General features: G+C 48.2%; 1 protein-coding gene across 1 annotated transcript in view; it reads right to left on the reverse strand.

Annotated features, from left to right (window-relative positions):
- Positions 1–15,667, reverse strand: part of SPOCK1 (SPARC (osteonectin), cwcv and kazal like domains proteoglycan 1) — a 541,468-nt gene that overhangs the window by 148,127 nt on the left and 377,674 nt on the right. Inside the window, exon 5 of the mRNA XM_066342163.1 lies at positions 10,896–11,022. Coding sequence (XP_066198260.1) covers positions 10,896–11,022 — 127 coding nt within the window. The remainder of the gene's footprint in view (positions 1–10,895; positions 11,023–15,667) is intronic.

The raw sequence follows: 15,667 nt of genomic DNA on the forward strand, positions 1-15,667 counted from the left end.
TCAATCCACTCTATCTAGTCACGTGCATTAGAAAGCAAACAAAGCAATGTGTTCTCTCTACTCCACCTCTATCTATGCTTTGGTGCCAGGGATGGGTTGTGTGTTGGTGTGGTATAAAGAGAGGCCACAAAGCTGGTCTAGAGAGCTTTCAGCAGGGCATGGTGGAAGAAAACATGAGTGCTGTAGCAGCTCTTGTTCAGAACCACCTTCTGGGCAGCCCTCCCTGACTAAATACCATCTTTTGGTCTCTCTACTAGGAGACGAGGAAGCAAATAAACCCTGATGAGTTCCATCTGATCAAATCTGGTCAGGCTCCCAGGTTCCTACAGCTCCTGGTCTCTGTCTGCCTGCCACCATGTAGCCTGCCTTTGGGGGTATTTGGATTCCAAAGCAGTGGTCAGTGCCTTTGGATGAGAACTTGGGGAAAGTTGCTCTTTTGGACACAGAGTCTTCCCTGTTGCTGAAGGTCTGATGTTTTGAGCAACTCAGTGGACAGAGCCCAGCATCTCAGGAAGGCCACCCTTGGACAGAGGATGAGGTATTTCTATTCTGTGTAAAGATTCCAAAATGTTTCTTCTGGTTTATAAAGAGAAAATCCCTGACAACCTGCTCTGATAAAAACGAGAGGATCATTAAAGCCATTTCTCTCAGTACACGGGGTTATGGTGCCTATTCACGGTAAATTCTAACTCCACTAACAGTCCCTTGTTCCCTCACATAACATACAGGTCTTAGGCTAAGGCTTATAAAATGAGATCAGCTTCCTTGAGCATTATCCAAATCTGGTGATGCTAGGTCCTCTTGGAAAATGTCGTGAAGAAGTCTGACTGTACCCTTTTGAGAAATATGACAACAAGAGATATTTTGTTGGTTTCTTTTAAAGAAAAACAGAAGCAACATGAGCATGAACTTAATTAAAGTTGTTTGCAATGACTTAATTAGATTTTCAGCACCATGCATATTCATTCTGGCCAGGGACCTTTCTGTCTTCTAAAGGATTGGTTGGCAGAGATCCCAGGTGCTTTGCAGTTTTACCTAATCCTTAATTTCATCTCTTGATGAGGTGAGGATTAGCATAATTGTGTTCAGGTAATTGCTTTATCAAATGGTTTAATTGTGCATTCAAGAGAACTGACAGCAAGAAGGTTATTCTTCCTAATGTGTTTTTAACAAAAGCGCTAACTAATTGCATGGCATTCTACTCGGGGCATTTGAGAAAAAGAAATGAAAACCTATTCTTCAAATCTTGGTTAAACGCGTGTTTGCATATAGAACACAGAAATAAGTGGTAAAATAATTAGTTGAATGGCTTTTGTCTGCTCTAACTTCATAACTAATTTGCATGTTGAAGTAGTCTGCGTAAATTCTGGGAATGTGGTTTCACCATGGATGATGTTTGAACATCTGTGCTTTCTGAAAATGTCACAATAACCATTTTGCCTGGAAGTTTATCCTCAGGAGCAAAAAAGACTATGTTCCAAGAAGAAATAAATGCTTAATAGAACCGAGGACAGATGTGCCCCATGATTAGAAGGAAGTAATTCAGTATCAGCCTAAATGTTTTTTTTTTAATTCTGAATTAAAATGGTGCTGAATCTACTTTATTTTAGATGAACTTTCTCTTTAACTCTGTAACTAATATGTCTGTTATAAACTTGCCTTACATGTTCCTCTATGCCTGTCATTCCAAGAAATAGCACACCTTAATACATTCTGCAGGCTTAAGCTAATGTCATTTACCTTTAATGAGACTAATATACAGTATTTAATATTTTAGGTGATTACAATACTGTACTAGTTTTTAAGTTCTACTCAGTCAAGTAAATAATCATACACTCCCTCTTATTCTGGTAAAAAATACTACCCTTGATCATAGTGAAGTATAAGAGTTAAGAGGGTCATGTGACCATGGTCTTTGATTAAAGGACAGACACATAATTCAAAACGAGCCAACTGGAATCAATTCCTGGCACTGAAATGCAGACATTAGCATCTTCCTTTGGACTTTCTAGGTTAGGAGGAAATGAACCCTGGGCTATCAGAACCCATATTCCCCGCCAAGGGGAGAACGCCTCTCTGTAGAATGAAGACAAGCAGAGACAGGCGGAAATGAAAGACAGACGGAATGGAGTGTTGTCAACACTGAATTTCCCCTTCCTTCTTGAAAGCCTACCTTCCCCACTAGGCTTTCTGGCCTCATATGCCAGTAAACCTTCACTTGTAAGCTAAGTTTTTTCTGTGTGTGTGGTTTTTTTTTTTTTTGTATTTTTCTGAAGCTGGAAACGGGGAGAGACAGTCAGACAGACTCCCGCATGCGCCCGACCGGGATCCACCCGGCATGCCCACCAGGGGTGACGCTCTGCCCACCAGGGGGCGATGCTCTGCCCCTCCGGGGCGTTGCTCTGCCGCGACCAGAGCCGCTCTAGCACCTGGGGCAGAGGCCAAGGAGCCATCCCCAGCGCCCGGGCCATCCTTGCTCCAATGGAGCCTTGGCTGCGGGAGGGGAAGAGAGAGACAGAGAGGAGGGGGGGGTGGAGAAGCAAATGGGCGCTTCTCCTATGAGCCCTGGCCGGGAATCAAACCCAGGTCCCCCGCACACCAGGCCGACGCTCTACCGCTGAGCCAACCGGCCAGGGCCGAGTAAGCTAAGTTTTGAGTTATGTTTCTGTCACTTGAAATCGAAAGCACCCTGATGATGCTACATTCTCTTCAGATGGATTTCTCTCGTGGAAGTCAAGTCTGTGATTTCAGTCCCACAGACCCGGGGTCAAATAGCCAATCGGCTGCTCATGAGCCGCACTGCCCTTGGAGAAGTTTATATTGTCAGTGTTCTCCTCTTTAATAAGGACTAATAGCAGTACCTAGCTCCTAGCTCTGTTGTGAGAATTAGATGGAATAGAGGAAAGAAAATACTCAGTCACTGAGCACTGTGTCATATCACTTAATGTGTTCAGTAATTAATTACTACTATTTTGTTGTTATTATTATCATCAAAAAGTATTATTATGATAGGGACTGCTAGAGATCCCCAATACTCACTCTATCCTTCCTTTAATAATATAACTCTCAAATTTAGCTGGGCACATAGGTTCCCAGAATAAAAACTACATTTCCCAGCCTCCCTTGCAGCTCAGTGTAGCCTTGTGATTAAGCTGTAGCCAATCAGATGTGAGCAGAAATAACCATGGTGATTTCAGGATTGTGCCCCTTCCTTGCCTCCTTCCTACTGGCTGGAGAATGACAGCCATCTTGGACCAAGAGGCAGAGCTGAACAATTCCAATTGCTGAGAATGGCAGAGCTGAAAAGGACTGAGTCATTGATAGTCTAGAGGCAGCATTTATCAACTCTGGACTGCTTATCTTTGGAGTATTTACTTAATCCTATTTAAGCCTCTGTTTCATTTGGGTTTTTGTTATAGCAAACAGAACCTGTATCCTCACAAATACACAACATTTTATATATTATTTATACTTGTTCTTTCAAAAGCCCCATGAATAAAAATGGATGATAATAAAACTAGGGTAATAACTCTGTTTAAACTAATAGTCACAGGTTTTCCTAGTATGAATACCAGCTCTCATTATCCAATGATGTTTGGCCACCCCAGACTGAGGGAAGGAGGCTGACAATGAACAAGGCTTCCAGGAAGAGGCAAAGTTGGGCCACCTGCCATGAGGGATTTGTCCCCAGTCTCAAACTGTTTAATGTATAAAACAAAATTGCTTAAAGTTGGTTAGATGCCACTATTTCCCCAAAGTCATAATGCTGCTTTTGTTGGCTTTCTCTAAGCAACAGAAAATCAAAAGAATGAAATCATCTACCTGACTCCTCCATCTATGTGCTCTGTGGACACAGGACTCTTATTCTCCACCTACGGCCTGAGAGCACAGGGATGCGGCTGGGGATGTTCCCACTCCTGGACCCTCCACATGCCCAGGTGGGAGCATCAGTGGCTCCCCTCACTGCTCTCTCCCTCTTAACCTTGGTACTGTTACCACCGCCACTGCGTTCCACTCCCCCGTGCACAAAATACACAAAGGCAAGTCTTCCCCCTTCAGTTGCCAATCATTTTATTTTCAGAAGCAAGGCCTCCACCCATGAACCATTTGCAAGTGAAGATGATTCCCACCCAGCAAGTTCTATGGAGGCAGAGCTACCCACAAATAACACTGAAAATACTAACAGCCTCTACTCTGCCAAAAACAAGCAAAGTAGCCGCACACAGAACCGTCCCCAGCCTGCCATGGCCACAGGTCCCCAGGAGTCTAGGGGGAGGTAGAAGACATACCAAGCCTGAAGCTATTGCAGGAAATCTCACAAATCCATACCCAGGATCTGCTCTAATCACCAGAGCAGCCTGTTTGTGGGCAGTGCCGGCCAACAGACTCCATTTGCCAACTTCAAACATGACCTTTATTTGGTAGCAATTGTTGGAAACTATTAAGATGACTCTGAAAATAATATAATCCATAGCGACAATATGTTGAGAGAAATGCCAGCCATGTAAAGCATGCTCTCTTTCTCTCTCTCTCCCTCACCCTCCTATGTGCACACGCTCAAGAACAGAAGCATTTTCCTCCACAGCAGCTCTTAATTCTGCATCTCTCTTCTGTGTCTAGACATAAATGAGCCATTTGCTAATTGTTTAACAGCGATTAAGGAAGTAAATGTTGTGGGGAGGGGAGAGAGAAGATGCCTATTTGCAAGTTTGTTTTCCAATTATCAACGGCCAGGCTGATGCCAGAGAACAGGGCTGGTGCTCGGGGCTCCCAGCCTCCCTCTGAGAGGCCTCTCCTCAGAGGTCAGGCTGAGCACCCAGGGCTTCCAGGCATAAAGGAGCAGTCCTGCCTGACCCCCGTCTTTGGTCAGCTGGGTGCAAATGGAGAGAAGCCAATGAGGTCCTATGGAAAGAGGACTGGCAGTGAGAGACCAGCAGGGCCAGCCTGGAGCATTGGGGACCTCCACCCCACTACCTTCTGAGCTTCCAGGACCCCAGCACCACTCCTGATCTACTCACAACTTCCAGAAAAGCTTTCTCCTCTAGACAGAAAGCTAAGGTTGCCCATCTGAAGTCTGGGCTGGCCAGGTTCTAGTCAGCCACAGCAATTTCCACTTTCTACAGGCAAAACTAGAAGCTGGCAGCCAGGACCCCATAAGCCTTCATCTGCCTATGTCGATAACAGGAGAGACAGGAAAGGTGTTCGGAGATGGCAGGGTTCACACCAAGGCCACCAAGCTGGTGGCAGGAGGATTCTAAGTCTCCCCAGGAGTAGGATGGTGAAGAAGCCCTCTGCTGAGCTCAGAGCTGGAATAACATTTTATATTTGAAATCCAGTCACCAAGATCAACTGTGATTTCCTGAGTGCCTCTTTAGATGGTTTTCAACCCGTCTCTGCAATCATGACACAAATCTAGGCCTGGCTCCTGCCAGTAGGCTCCTCACAGTTACCCAGCTTCTGGTCCTGCCCCTGACCACTGCCACCATGCAGCCAGTATGGGCACATTCAAAAACATCAATCCTTAGGAGGATTCCTGAAACTCTTAAGGTAAAATCCAACCTCCTCACATGGCTTTCACGGCCCTGAAAAAAAGTGCCCCTGATTCCTTTCCCAGCCTCGTTTCTGCAGCTAGTCAACCCCCTGTGACCCAGCCACTGTGACAGTGTCATTGGCTCCTTCAAAGGGAGCAGCCTTTCTTTCATCTCTTTAACCTCTTTTCCCCCAATGAGCGAGCTGCTTGTGCCTTCTGCCCTGCTCCTGTCTGGTTGACTCCTTCTGGCCTCAAGATCCTTGTGGAGTCATCATGTCCTCTAAGAAGACCCCTCACACCTCCATTTGGGTTGTGGTGGCCCTGCTCCATGTCCTGTAGCACCCTGAACACCCCTTGTCTGAGCACCTATTCTAGTGAAAAGAATTCGACTTGCCCGCCTTTCTTGTAAGTTCCATGGAAACGGGGGCTTCGTCTCTTTTGCCTTTTGTCAAGCCCTCATACTTAGCACAATGCATGACACAGAACACAGAACTCTACGTTTCCTGAAGGTTTGGACTACATCATTTTTCCTGGCCAGGAGGATGTAACATCAAGGGCACTTAAGTGACAAGGGTGACCTTTACTGCCTAGAAGCAATGCTGAGGGACAGATCTGTCACTCTCTCAAGCCAGCCGCAGCCCCAGCCTTCCACTTGTCTATTCCCAGCAGAGGTTTTCTGTTCCTTATCTTTTATGGGTTATACTTTATAGAGTCTGAACAGATATTTATTGCCATGTAATGTCTTACATCCCTTCATCTCAGGACTGTGCATTCTTGTTCACGTTCTCTGGTCCTGGGGGAGTCACAGAGCTCTGAGTGGTGTCCCTGGTGCCAGGCCCCTGGAAGAACCCTGCTGCAGAGAGAGGGTCCTGAATGCATCTCCCCAGTCCTAGAGGCAGAAAGAAAGCTTGTTTGATGTGACCCGAGGACAAGCACTGGCATCAAGGACAGAGTGGATGTTTGGGCTCCTTCCTCCTGCTCCTGACAGCGCTCCCACCGCCTCGGATCCACCTGAGAAAAGCTAAACGCTCATCTGGAGAACTGTGAATATTTATTATGGGAAGCTGGGTTCTGTGATGATGGAACTGGAGCTGCCATATACTTCTGCCAACACTAATTTTTGTGCATTTGACTTATAATATCAAATAGTCATGTATCATGGTCTCATTTATCCCTTGTTTTCTGACCCCACTGACATACACAAAAAGACCATACAGCATAGGATAGAAAGTTACTTGTTCATTGATAGTTAACTCACTTTTTTAATTGACCATTGACTGGCGGGCCTCAGCTTTGTCTGTGAGATTAAAATGTCCTCTTAAACCTCAATAACCAGGTGGTTATGCATTTAGGGGCAATAACTAAAACACCAATAACCAACCCAACCAGACTGAGATACTCCCTCTCGGAAGGAAGCCTCACTGAATGCCATGAGGGTTTACAACCATCCTGGGCTTCAGGGTTCCTGAGCAGTCAGTGGATGTCTTCTTGGAAGCTGCTCCCCTTTTGAAGCTTCAGGATTCCTTGCAAAGGGCTCTCTCAAATTCTGATCCTGCCTCTTAAACAAGCTATTTCACAATATCTGTAAATGGGCAACCTTCTCTAACACAGAAAGCCAATTTCCCAGCCCAGACTGCGGGGGGCCCGACCAGCGTGCCTTTCCAAAGACACTCCCTGGGCAGCTGACAGCAGTTCAGACCACGTCTGACAGGTTACCACTGCTCCTTGTAGCTCGGGGGTCGTAAGGAGCTGGAATTTTAAGCTCCTTCGGTGAACGAGAGACAGAGGCGAGCAGGCAGTGTTTTGCTGGATTTGATGTGTGACACGCCACTCGCTCAAACAGCCCTCATCACTCACTGACATTTCATGGCATGTCTCCAACCGCAGGCTTGAGGATCAGACGGTTTACTCTGGAGCTGGAGGGAATAATTTGAGCAGCACAAACTGGATCTTCACAAGGAGGGAATCATTGCAAGGAGCCTCTGACTCCCTGCCAGAGCCCCCAGCTGGGTGCTGAGCTAAGCAACCTGGTCCATGGTGGGGATGGCTTCTTTTCCTCAATCATGAAGCTCTCGCCAACCCGATCACTCAAATCCTTGTTGGGTTACACAGACCAGACTCTCTCTATTCAGCTCATGTCCCTGGTGGCCCAGTCTTGTCCATGACTTTACTGAGCACCCACTGTGTGCTGTGTCCTATGCCTGGTGAAGCACCCACTCTGCACTGTGTTCTGTGCTGGTTTGAGGTGGTAACTGACATGGTAGGACCTCACCTTCTTAAGGCAGACGTAGACAAGGAGGCACTTAGAATAACAAGCGTCCCACTAGCCTGGCATTACCAAACTCTCTGCTCACTTTCCAGCTCTTAGACTGTCCTCAATATCCTCCTTGTCACCTCGTCTCAGGTGTCTCACTGTCAGTCACACAGGCTTCCTCTCAGCTCTTCAAACATATCATCCTGCTTGCGGGCCTTGGCCATGCAATTTTCTCTCTCTGGAACATTCTACCCCCAGCTTTGAGGACATGTCCCAGCAAGGCCCTCTGCACCATGCCCCCCAGACCCAGCCTCTCCTCCCTCTCTCACTGCCATGCTCATTTCCTTCTCAATACCTACTTGCTTGTTTGGTGACACAGCTACTTGTGTCCTCCCTACCAGACATTTGTCTTGCTCCCCACCACCCCTCCACACAACTGCACCATGCCCAAGACAACTCTAAGTGTCCACTGCGCAGCTGCTGGACAAAGGAAGGGAGGATTTTTTGACAATAGTGATTATGGAGTAGAAAGGCCACAGGCTCCGGGGGCCTTGTTAGTAATGACAAAGGGTCTGCGCTTAGTTCTAGCAGCAAGAAGACAGCTATCCAAGCATTTTAAAGGAGGAGACTGATAAACACTTTTATTACAGAATTACACCCCCTTCCATCATGTGGAAATGGATTTTGGGGGCAGGAGAAAGGGCAGAGCGGAGACAGAGCTATCAGGAGGCACCTGTGAAGATTGAGTCCTCGCTAAGCATTGTATCGATAGTTCCCGGATCAGCACCATGGACATCGCCCAGAACTGGAGAGGAATATGGACTCTCAGGCCCGGTACCAGACCTGCTACACTGGAATCTGCGTTTTAACAGGATCTCCAGGAGACTGTGCACCACCTACTAGAAGCTGGGCGCTGGGTGAAAGACAATGGCGGCCTGAGCAGTCTCTGGGCTGGGGGAACAGTGTTCATCAGCGCTCCCTGTAAATCCACCATTCCAGGAGTGTTCAGTGGGTCAGAAGCAAGCCCCTTTGCATATTTTTTCTAACTGCGATTCCATCAGGGGTCAGGGAGAGCAGGGGAAGGAGGAAGCGGGAGGGGGTGGGGAGCAATGCGGGCTGGGGCTATTGAGCCAGGAGGTACTGGTTGTGACCTTCGGCAGAGAAGCTGCAATTCTCAGGGCAGACTAGGAGGTAAGGATTACTGGTTCTGGCCATGAAGAAAAGCCAACGTTTTTATTTTCACTCTAAGTTTCCACAGCATCTGGTGTACAGCCTGGCATACAAGAATGTCTCAAATGATACTTGAAGGGAGGTGTGTATCAGCACAGTGTCAGCTGCGTCTCTGGCACATCCAGCCCGCACCAGGCCCCGGGGCTGCAGGGCTATCCGTTACTCTCTCAGGGAGCTGCAGGGGCTGGTGTCTAATGTGGAGGGCAGGTATGGGGACAAGCCACTGTAATTCAAACCTGTGAAAAGAAATGGTTTCATAGCAAAGGGGACTAGGGATCAGGCCGGGGCTATTGAGCCAGGATGTACTGGTTGTGACCTTCGGCAGAGAAGCTGCAATTCTCAGGGCAGACTAGGAGGTAAGGATTACTGGTTCTGGCCATGAAGAGAAGCCAACGTTTTTATTTTCACTCTAAGTTTCCACAGCATCTGGCGTACAGCCTGGCATACAAGAATGTCTCAAATGATACTTATTAAAATGTATTCCGTTTAGTTAGAAAAAAGTGGAAATCTGAGAGGCTAAATTTCTACTTTCAGGGAATGAAGTATAAGACCTGTGCAACACAGAATCAACAGGGAAGCGCAGCTCAGCCTGGAAACGACCCGACAAGCCTCAGAGGGCTGCGGGGGGGAGGGTGCGCCCAGGTCTGCAGAGTCTCCAAAACGCTGGGGTAGGACAGCGAGGGGGTCACAGAGAACAGAAGCTGTCCGCTGTGTGTGCACTGGGGTAGGAACAGAAGGGGATCCCACAGAGTGGCCTGAGTCCCTGAGCCCAAGAACCACATGGCGGAGCGGCCAGCAGTGACCAGGGTGTTTCTTACAGCGACTCTCTTTAGTCCTAGACTCTGTTCTGGAAGGGACCCCAACACAGGCAATGGGAGGAGGGATAAAAGCAGCAAGGCTGGAGCCAGAGGAGATGGGGGGGGGGGTTCAGAGCCAACCCTGGTTATAGAAAACTCCTGAGATACCGCACACCGACTCCCTCCTGCCCAGCACAGGGTTGGGCTCCGAGGGGGCGCTGACTTATATTTGTTGAATACGAGGATGAACAAGCAAACTTATCTATTCTGTGCTTTCCTTTAAACTCATTATCTCAGTGAGACTACCCATTCCCACACACAAAGGTATAGCCTCACCCCAAGAACAGAGTGTGAAGTTCCAAGAACAAATGATCAGCTCTTCCTCCTTTCTCCAGTCTGATGACCCAGCCTTCCTGCCCATAAAGCCCATTACTAGAACCCAATGATATGCCCTCTTCTGCAAAACTTCTCCCCGGCCTTCCAATAAGAACAAATAGACCTGCTTGATCCCTAGTCCCGTTTGCTATGAAACCATTTCTTTTCACAGGTTTGAATTACAGTGGCTTGTCCCCATACCTGCCCTCCACATTAGACACCAGCCCCTGCAGCTCCCTGAGAGAGTAATGGATGGCCCTGCAGCCCCGGGGCCTGGTGCGGGCTGGATGTGCCAGAGATGCAGCTGACACTGTGCTGACACACACCTCCCTTCACCGTGCCATTGTTAGGCAGCATCCTGGGCCTCCCTCCCATCTCCGCTCCCGTCAACCAGGCTGCATGACTCGGATCTTTGGAACAGCTTGCTACCTCACCTTCTCCAGGAAGCTTCCCTGGATTAACAGTGGGATCACATGCCTCTCTCAGAATCACCCTCTCCCCTCAGTGCTTGACTCCTTGGGACACAGGAAGTACTGTTTCCATCTCACTTCTCTCTCTGGCCAGAGAGCCTGCTCTTCCGGCGGTTTCTCCAGGCCACAGCCCCAAACCTCCTGGAGATCCACACAACGTGCCAGTCTGGGCCCCGAGCCTTGTCAGAACCAGCACATGGGGAGTGTTTCTGATGACAAAGAAGACAAAGGTGACTAACCTTGGATGTATAGGTGTGGCCATCGGAGCCGCAGACCATGGGCGACTGTGCTATGGGGCAGGGCTTGCACTTGACCAGGTTCGAAGGTCCAACCCAGTGTTTGTGGGCCACGCTCCCCTTCTTTTGCCTGAGGATGGAAAAAGAGGAGATGAGTTAACTAAAGCTCTCGTCCCCAAGGGTCTCTCTTCTAGGTACCTGGATAAAGGCCAAATAAATTGAAGGGCTGTCACACAGCCGGCACCCTCCTTTGCTCCAGAGCACTGAGACTGTCCCAAAAACCCAGGTTCAATCCACCAGATGGACTGGGAAAGCAATGTGGCCATTGAAAATGTAAAACATCACTTACTGATGTGAAAAGACATTCACAGTACACTGAAAAGAACAATGAAGGCGTGTGGTCCCTCCGCTCGCCCAGCCCCTTGGGGTGCAAGGGGTGGCATTTCACGTGTGCCCAGAACAGCACCCAGAGCCTCAGGCTCCTCAGGGCTGAGCAACAGCCTCCGAGTGGGATGACCCGCAGATGACGCCGTGAGCACCGCCGATAGAAACACATCTCCGAACATGGCCCGATGACTTTATCACAGCTGCAGAAAATGATCTCTGGATACATTTTTAAGCAATTTCAGTCCAGCTTCCAATTCGCCGTTTGATAAAGGCTCTGAGCTGATGTCACTTTCAACTGCTAAAATAATCAGAATTCTGTTCTTTCATTCCAACTTCAATTCTGCTGCCCCCCCATCCTCACCTTTGTCATTATGATAAATGGTGCTATTACGATGGCTTATGTCCATGGAAGGAACCCCATCCCTTGTGACAAACCACTGACAGAAAGCCCTGCAGTTACCGCCACCCTTTCTCACGAAGTTGAAGTAGCTTCCCCACCAAACTACTGGGAGTGACTCTCGTGGCCATGGGTTTGTGTCTGGACAGAGGAAGAGTGTCTTTGGACTGCCCTTGAATCAGCCAATGATTGTGCCCTTGAAGTGGTAGTCCTGCGTGTTATTAATGCTTGGGCTCTGGAGTCAGAAAACACAAGTTCAAATCTCAGCTCAGTGAGTCTGATCTTAGCAGGATTTTGTTAACCCTGTAAACCTCAGTTTCCTCATTGCAAAACGGGGACAATAGAACCTACTTCAAGCAGATGGTACAGGATTAAGTGGGCTGAGGTATGTAAAGTACTCAGTATAATGCCTGGAAAACGGGAAGCAATAAAAATGGTAGCCATTGTCATAATTATCATTTGCCTCAGTAGATGCGGGTATGAAATTACCACTGCCATAGAAGTGTGACTTAATTCTAAGGCCCGAGGTTGGAAATGGCATTGAATTCCCTGAAGAACTTATGGGGCTGCAAGAGGGAAATCTTTTCTACTAGGTATGAAATGAATGTCCAGCTCCTCGTAAATTAGGTTTGGCATCTGAAGTAGCCTACCCTCTTCCAAATGAAGATCAGCTAAGGAAGAGCACTCATCAACTCAGTCCCACCCTTCCCTCAAACCAGAGTGATTGGGGGAGGGGTAGGAAGAGGAGGTAGGCCTGTTAGAGGAACTACCTTTGAACGTGACATCCAGATGGATGTCATGTACCCATAGCACAATCCTTGGGACCCCAGGCAGGCGGGCCATAGGGCTGAGCCTGTCTGACCAACAGACCAGAAAAGGAAGTCCTCCATGGGCCATCTGAGATCAGCCAGTCCAGCTTACTCATTTCACTAATGGGGAAGCCCAATCTGGGGAAGAGTTGTGCCCGGAGTCAGGAAGGCAACTGGGGGCTGGGCCTACAAGGACAGTCTCACGGCTTAGAGTGTCCAGGGATGAGTCTCTCCTCTCCAGCCCATGTCAGTCTCACCTAGATTGCTAGCTTGAGAATTCCCTGGGGTCACTGCATGTTTGTCACTGGGGTCCTCTCTCCAATGCCTCCCTGCTTCCGTAGCAGCTGCCCACCTTACCCTTGCCTCTCTGTCTGGAATAAAAACATCAATTATTTGCATTTCTAAATCACATGGATATGAGGTTTCCTATTATCCTTCGCCAAACACAATATAGGTTTTCAGGATTTGTCCTGGACTACTGAAAAGGGACAGGGGTGATGGGACGCCATGCGGCAGATGCGCAGGCTGTCAGCACAGGCTGAACCTTGGAGTACATAATTCCCTCCGCAGAACGCCACACATTTATCATCATTCGCACAGCAGATTGTCTGACACTGATAATGAATCAGCAAACACAGGCACAAGTTCTGCTATCTTGCAGCCTCTCTCCTGGGTTAGTCCCTAGCTGCATGCTCATGGCTGAAGCAATTCTCATTGTGAGTGCCCAGGAAGGGGCTATTCAGGCCAAAGAGCAGCTGTCGGAGCAGACAGCGCCATGTGCAGTGAGGCCCCAGAATAAAGAAACCTGAGGAGCTTAGCCAAAGGCGGGGGGGGGGGGGGGGGTAGAGGACACGGAGCCAGCAGCTTGGAGAAAAAGATAGAACCAGCTGTTAATTACCAGTTAACAACAGGTCATTCCTTCTCTGTACCTGAATGTCGCCATTAAGTTTACTAAGTGGGGGGCTGAGAGGTGAGGCTGGCCAGTGCTCACCATTGGGCTACTCAATACATCCCTGTGCACTGACCCTGTGTGGCCACTCAGCAGTGAATCACCAAATCACAGACTGTCAGAACCGGAAAATAACTTAAAACTAACCCAGCACAACAACTGCATTTTATAAATGAGGAGAAATCAGGGATATAGCTTGTGAGTGATTTGCCCAGTGTCACACCGAAATATGGCCAAGTGACCTCCTAGATAGCTGTCAGACTGAGGTTATCCTGCAGATGACTGCTTCTTGGGACTGTTTCAGCTCCCTACTCCAGCACCTGTTCTTCCACCATCAGGGCTCCATGTTATAAATCATGCCCCTGACACCCCACCCCGGCCCCACCAGCAGAGCAGCAAGCTCCCATTGCCAGCATCCAATGGTCACGGATTACGCCCAGAAGTGTCCTGTCTGACTCCAACTAGGATGCCTTGGGCACTAGAAAATAAAGGCCAGGACATTCTAAATTTGCCCAATTTTAACAAAACAAGCATACTGTTATATCAGGGCAAAGGCAGGTGTTCCTTACCTTACTAGAACACCAGTAGGGATGGCCGCCAAACCTGTGGTCTCTGTCCACAGGCCAAGCTCTATAAAGTTAAGTGCAAGTACAGGTGAGCCTGTGGAGCATGACTTCCCTGGTTACTATGTATCTATTACAATCTCCACAATTCAGTGCAAACCATAAAAAACAACCAACCCAGTTGAGGCAAGGGGCTTTCTGACTCCAAGATATTTCAAACTTCTTGAGTCAATGAAGAATGAAATCCCATAAAGGTATCTAGATGGGATTGCTATTCCCAATGTCACAGACATTCATCAGCTGGGGTGACACAAGCAATTTAGTCTGGGAGGCAGGTTCTACCATCTCCTCCACTGGCAGGAAGCCCTGTGTGCCCCCCGCCTGGCTGGTGCCGAGGCAGTCACAGCCCCTACCCTGTGAAAGTGCTGTGCAGAAAACCCAGCCACATGTGCCACGAGGGAGAGAAGACAATCAGTGGGTCACCAGCATTCTTACTCTCTTTGGCTCAGCTGCTTAGTCGCAATCTTTTTCTTTTTCTTTTTCTTTTTCTTTCTTTTTTTTTTTTTTTTGGTCTACCAAAATAACCAGCATTCATGGCTTTGAAGTAGAGTGATGATTCTTAAGTACAAATCTGGTGATGTGACTCCCACGCTCATAACCTCCCTCTTCTCCCCACCTCCTGGAGCATACTCTAAACTCCTAATTTTGGTGTTAAACTGACTGAGCCTACCTCCACCAAGCCCATCAAGGACTGTTGGTGCCTCTGCACCATCATGTGGGTTTTTCCTGGCTCTGACATATTTCCTCTCCTATCCATATTTCTCCCCTCTCGCCTCCACTCCTCTCTGCCTCATGAGTCTTTATTCAAGGCTTGGCTCAATAGCGCCCTCCCCCAGGGAGTCTCCCGGGGCCCGTCCACAGGTAATGGGGCTGCACGCCACACCACTACAGTCCTGTGACTGCACGTGGTTCCGCTTCCTAACTGGTCTCCAACATGACCAAATAGTAAGAGGCTAGTATTGTTCCAGCAGCACCTGGGGCACACCCAGGCTTAGACCCTTGGGGCCCATGGCAGATGCTGCCTTCTCCTGTGCTCACCACCCCCTTCTTCACTCCAGTATGCCACATCAGCCACCTACATCACATAAATGTGCCAAGCAAATTCAGGTCTACACAACTTGGCAAACGCTTTCAATCGGCATAGCTGATGCCTGTCCCTTGTTCAAGTTGCAGATCAGTTGCCTTCCATGAGGTCTCTCCTGATCCTGTGAGCGTTATCACAAGTAGCATTAAACATGACATTGTTCAACAGTGCACCTCGTTCAGACCCAACTGTGACAGCCACTACAGCACAAAGCAGCTCTTTTCAAGTCTATCTCCATCAAAATATTGTCAACTCCTCAAGGGGGCAGCTGCGTCTTCATCGTTCTTATACTCCTGGTGCTTAGAAACAAGACTGACCCTCGAGACACACGGGTTTGCTCAGTGAAATAAGTGAATTTATTCATTTGGACCTTTAGAACTTTCTCCTTTTATTTCTACAGATCATTAGCACTGCCTAGAAAGCAAAAACAGCATGTTTTAAGTAACAAAAATTCAGCAGGCTCTTATTTCCAGAAATCTTTCTAATTTAGACCTAAAACAACCAACAATAATTAGAAAAAGTTTCT

Source organism: Saccopteryx leptura, chromosome 6 (assembly GCF_036850995.1).
Source record: "Saccopteryx leptura isolate mSacLep1 chromosome 6, mSacLep1_pri_phased_curated, whole genome shotgun sequence".
Taxonomy (NCBI): Eukaryota; Metazoa; Chordata; class Mammalia; order Chiroptera; family Emballonuridae; genus Saccopteryx; species Saccopteryx leptura.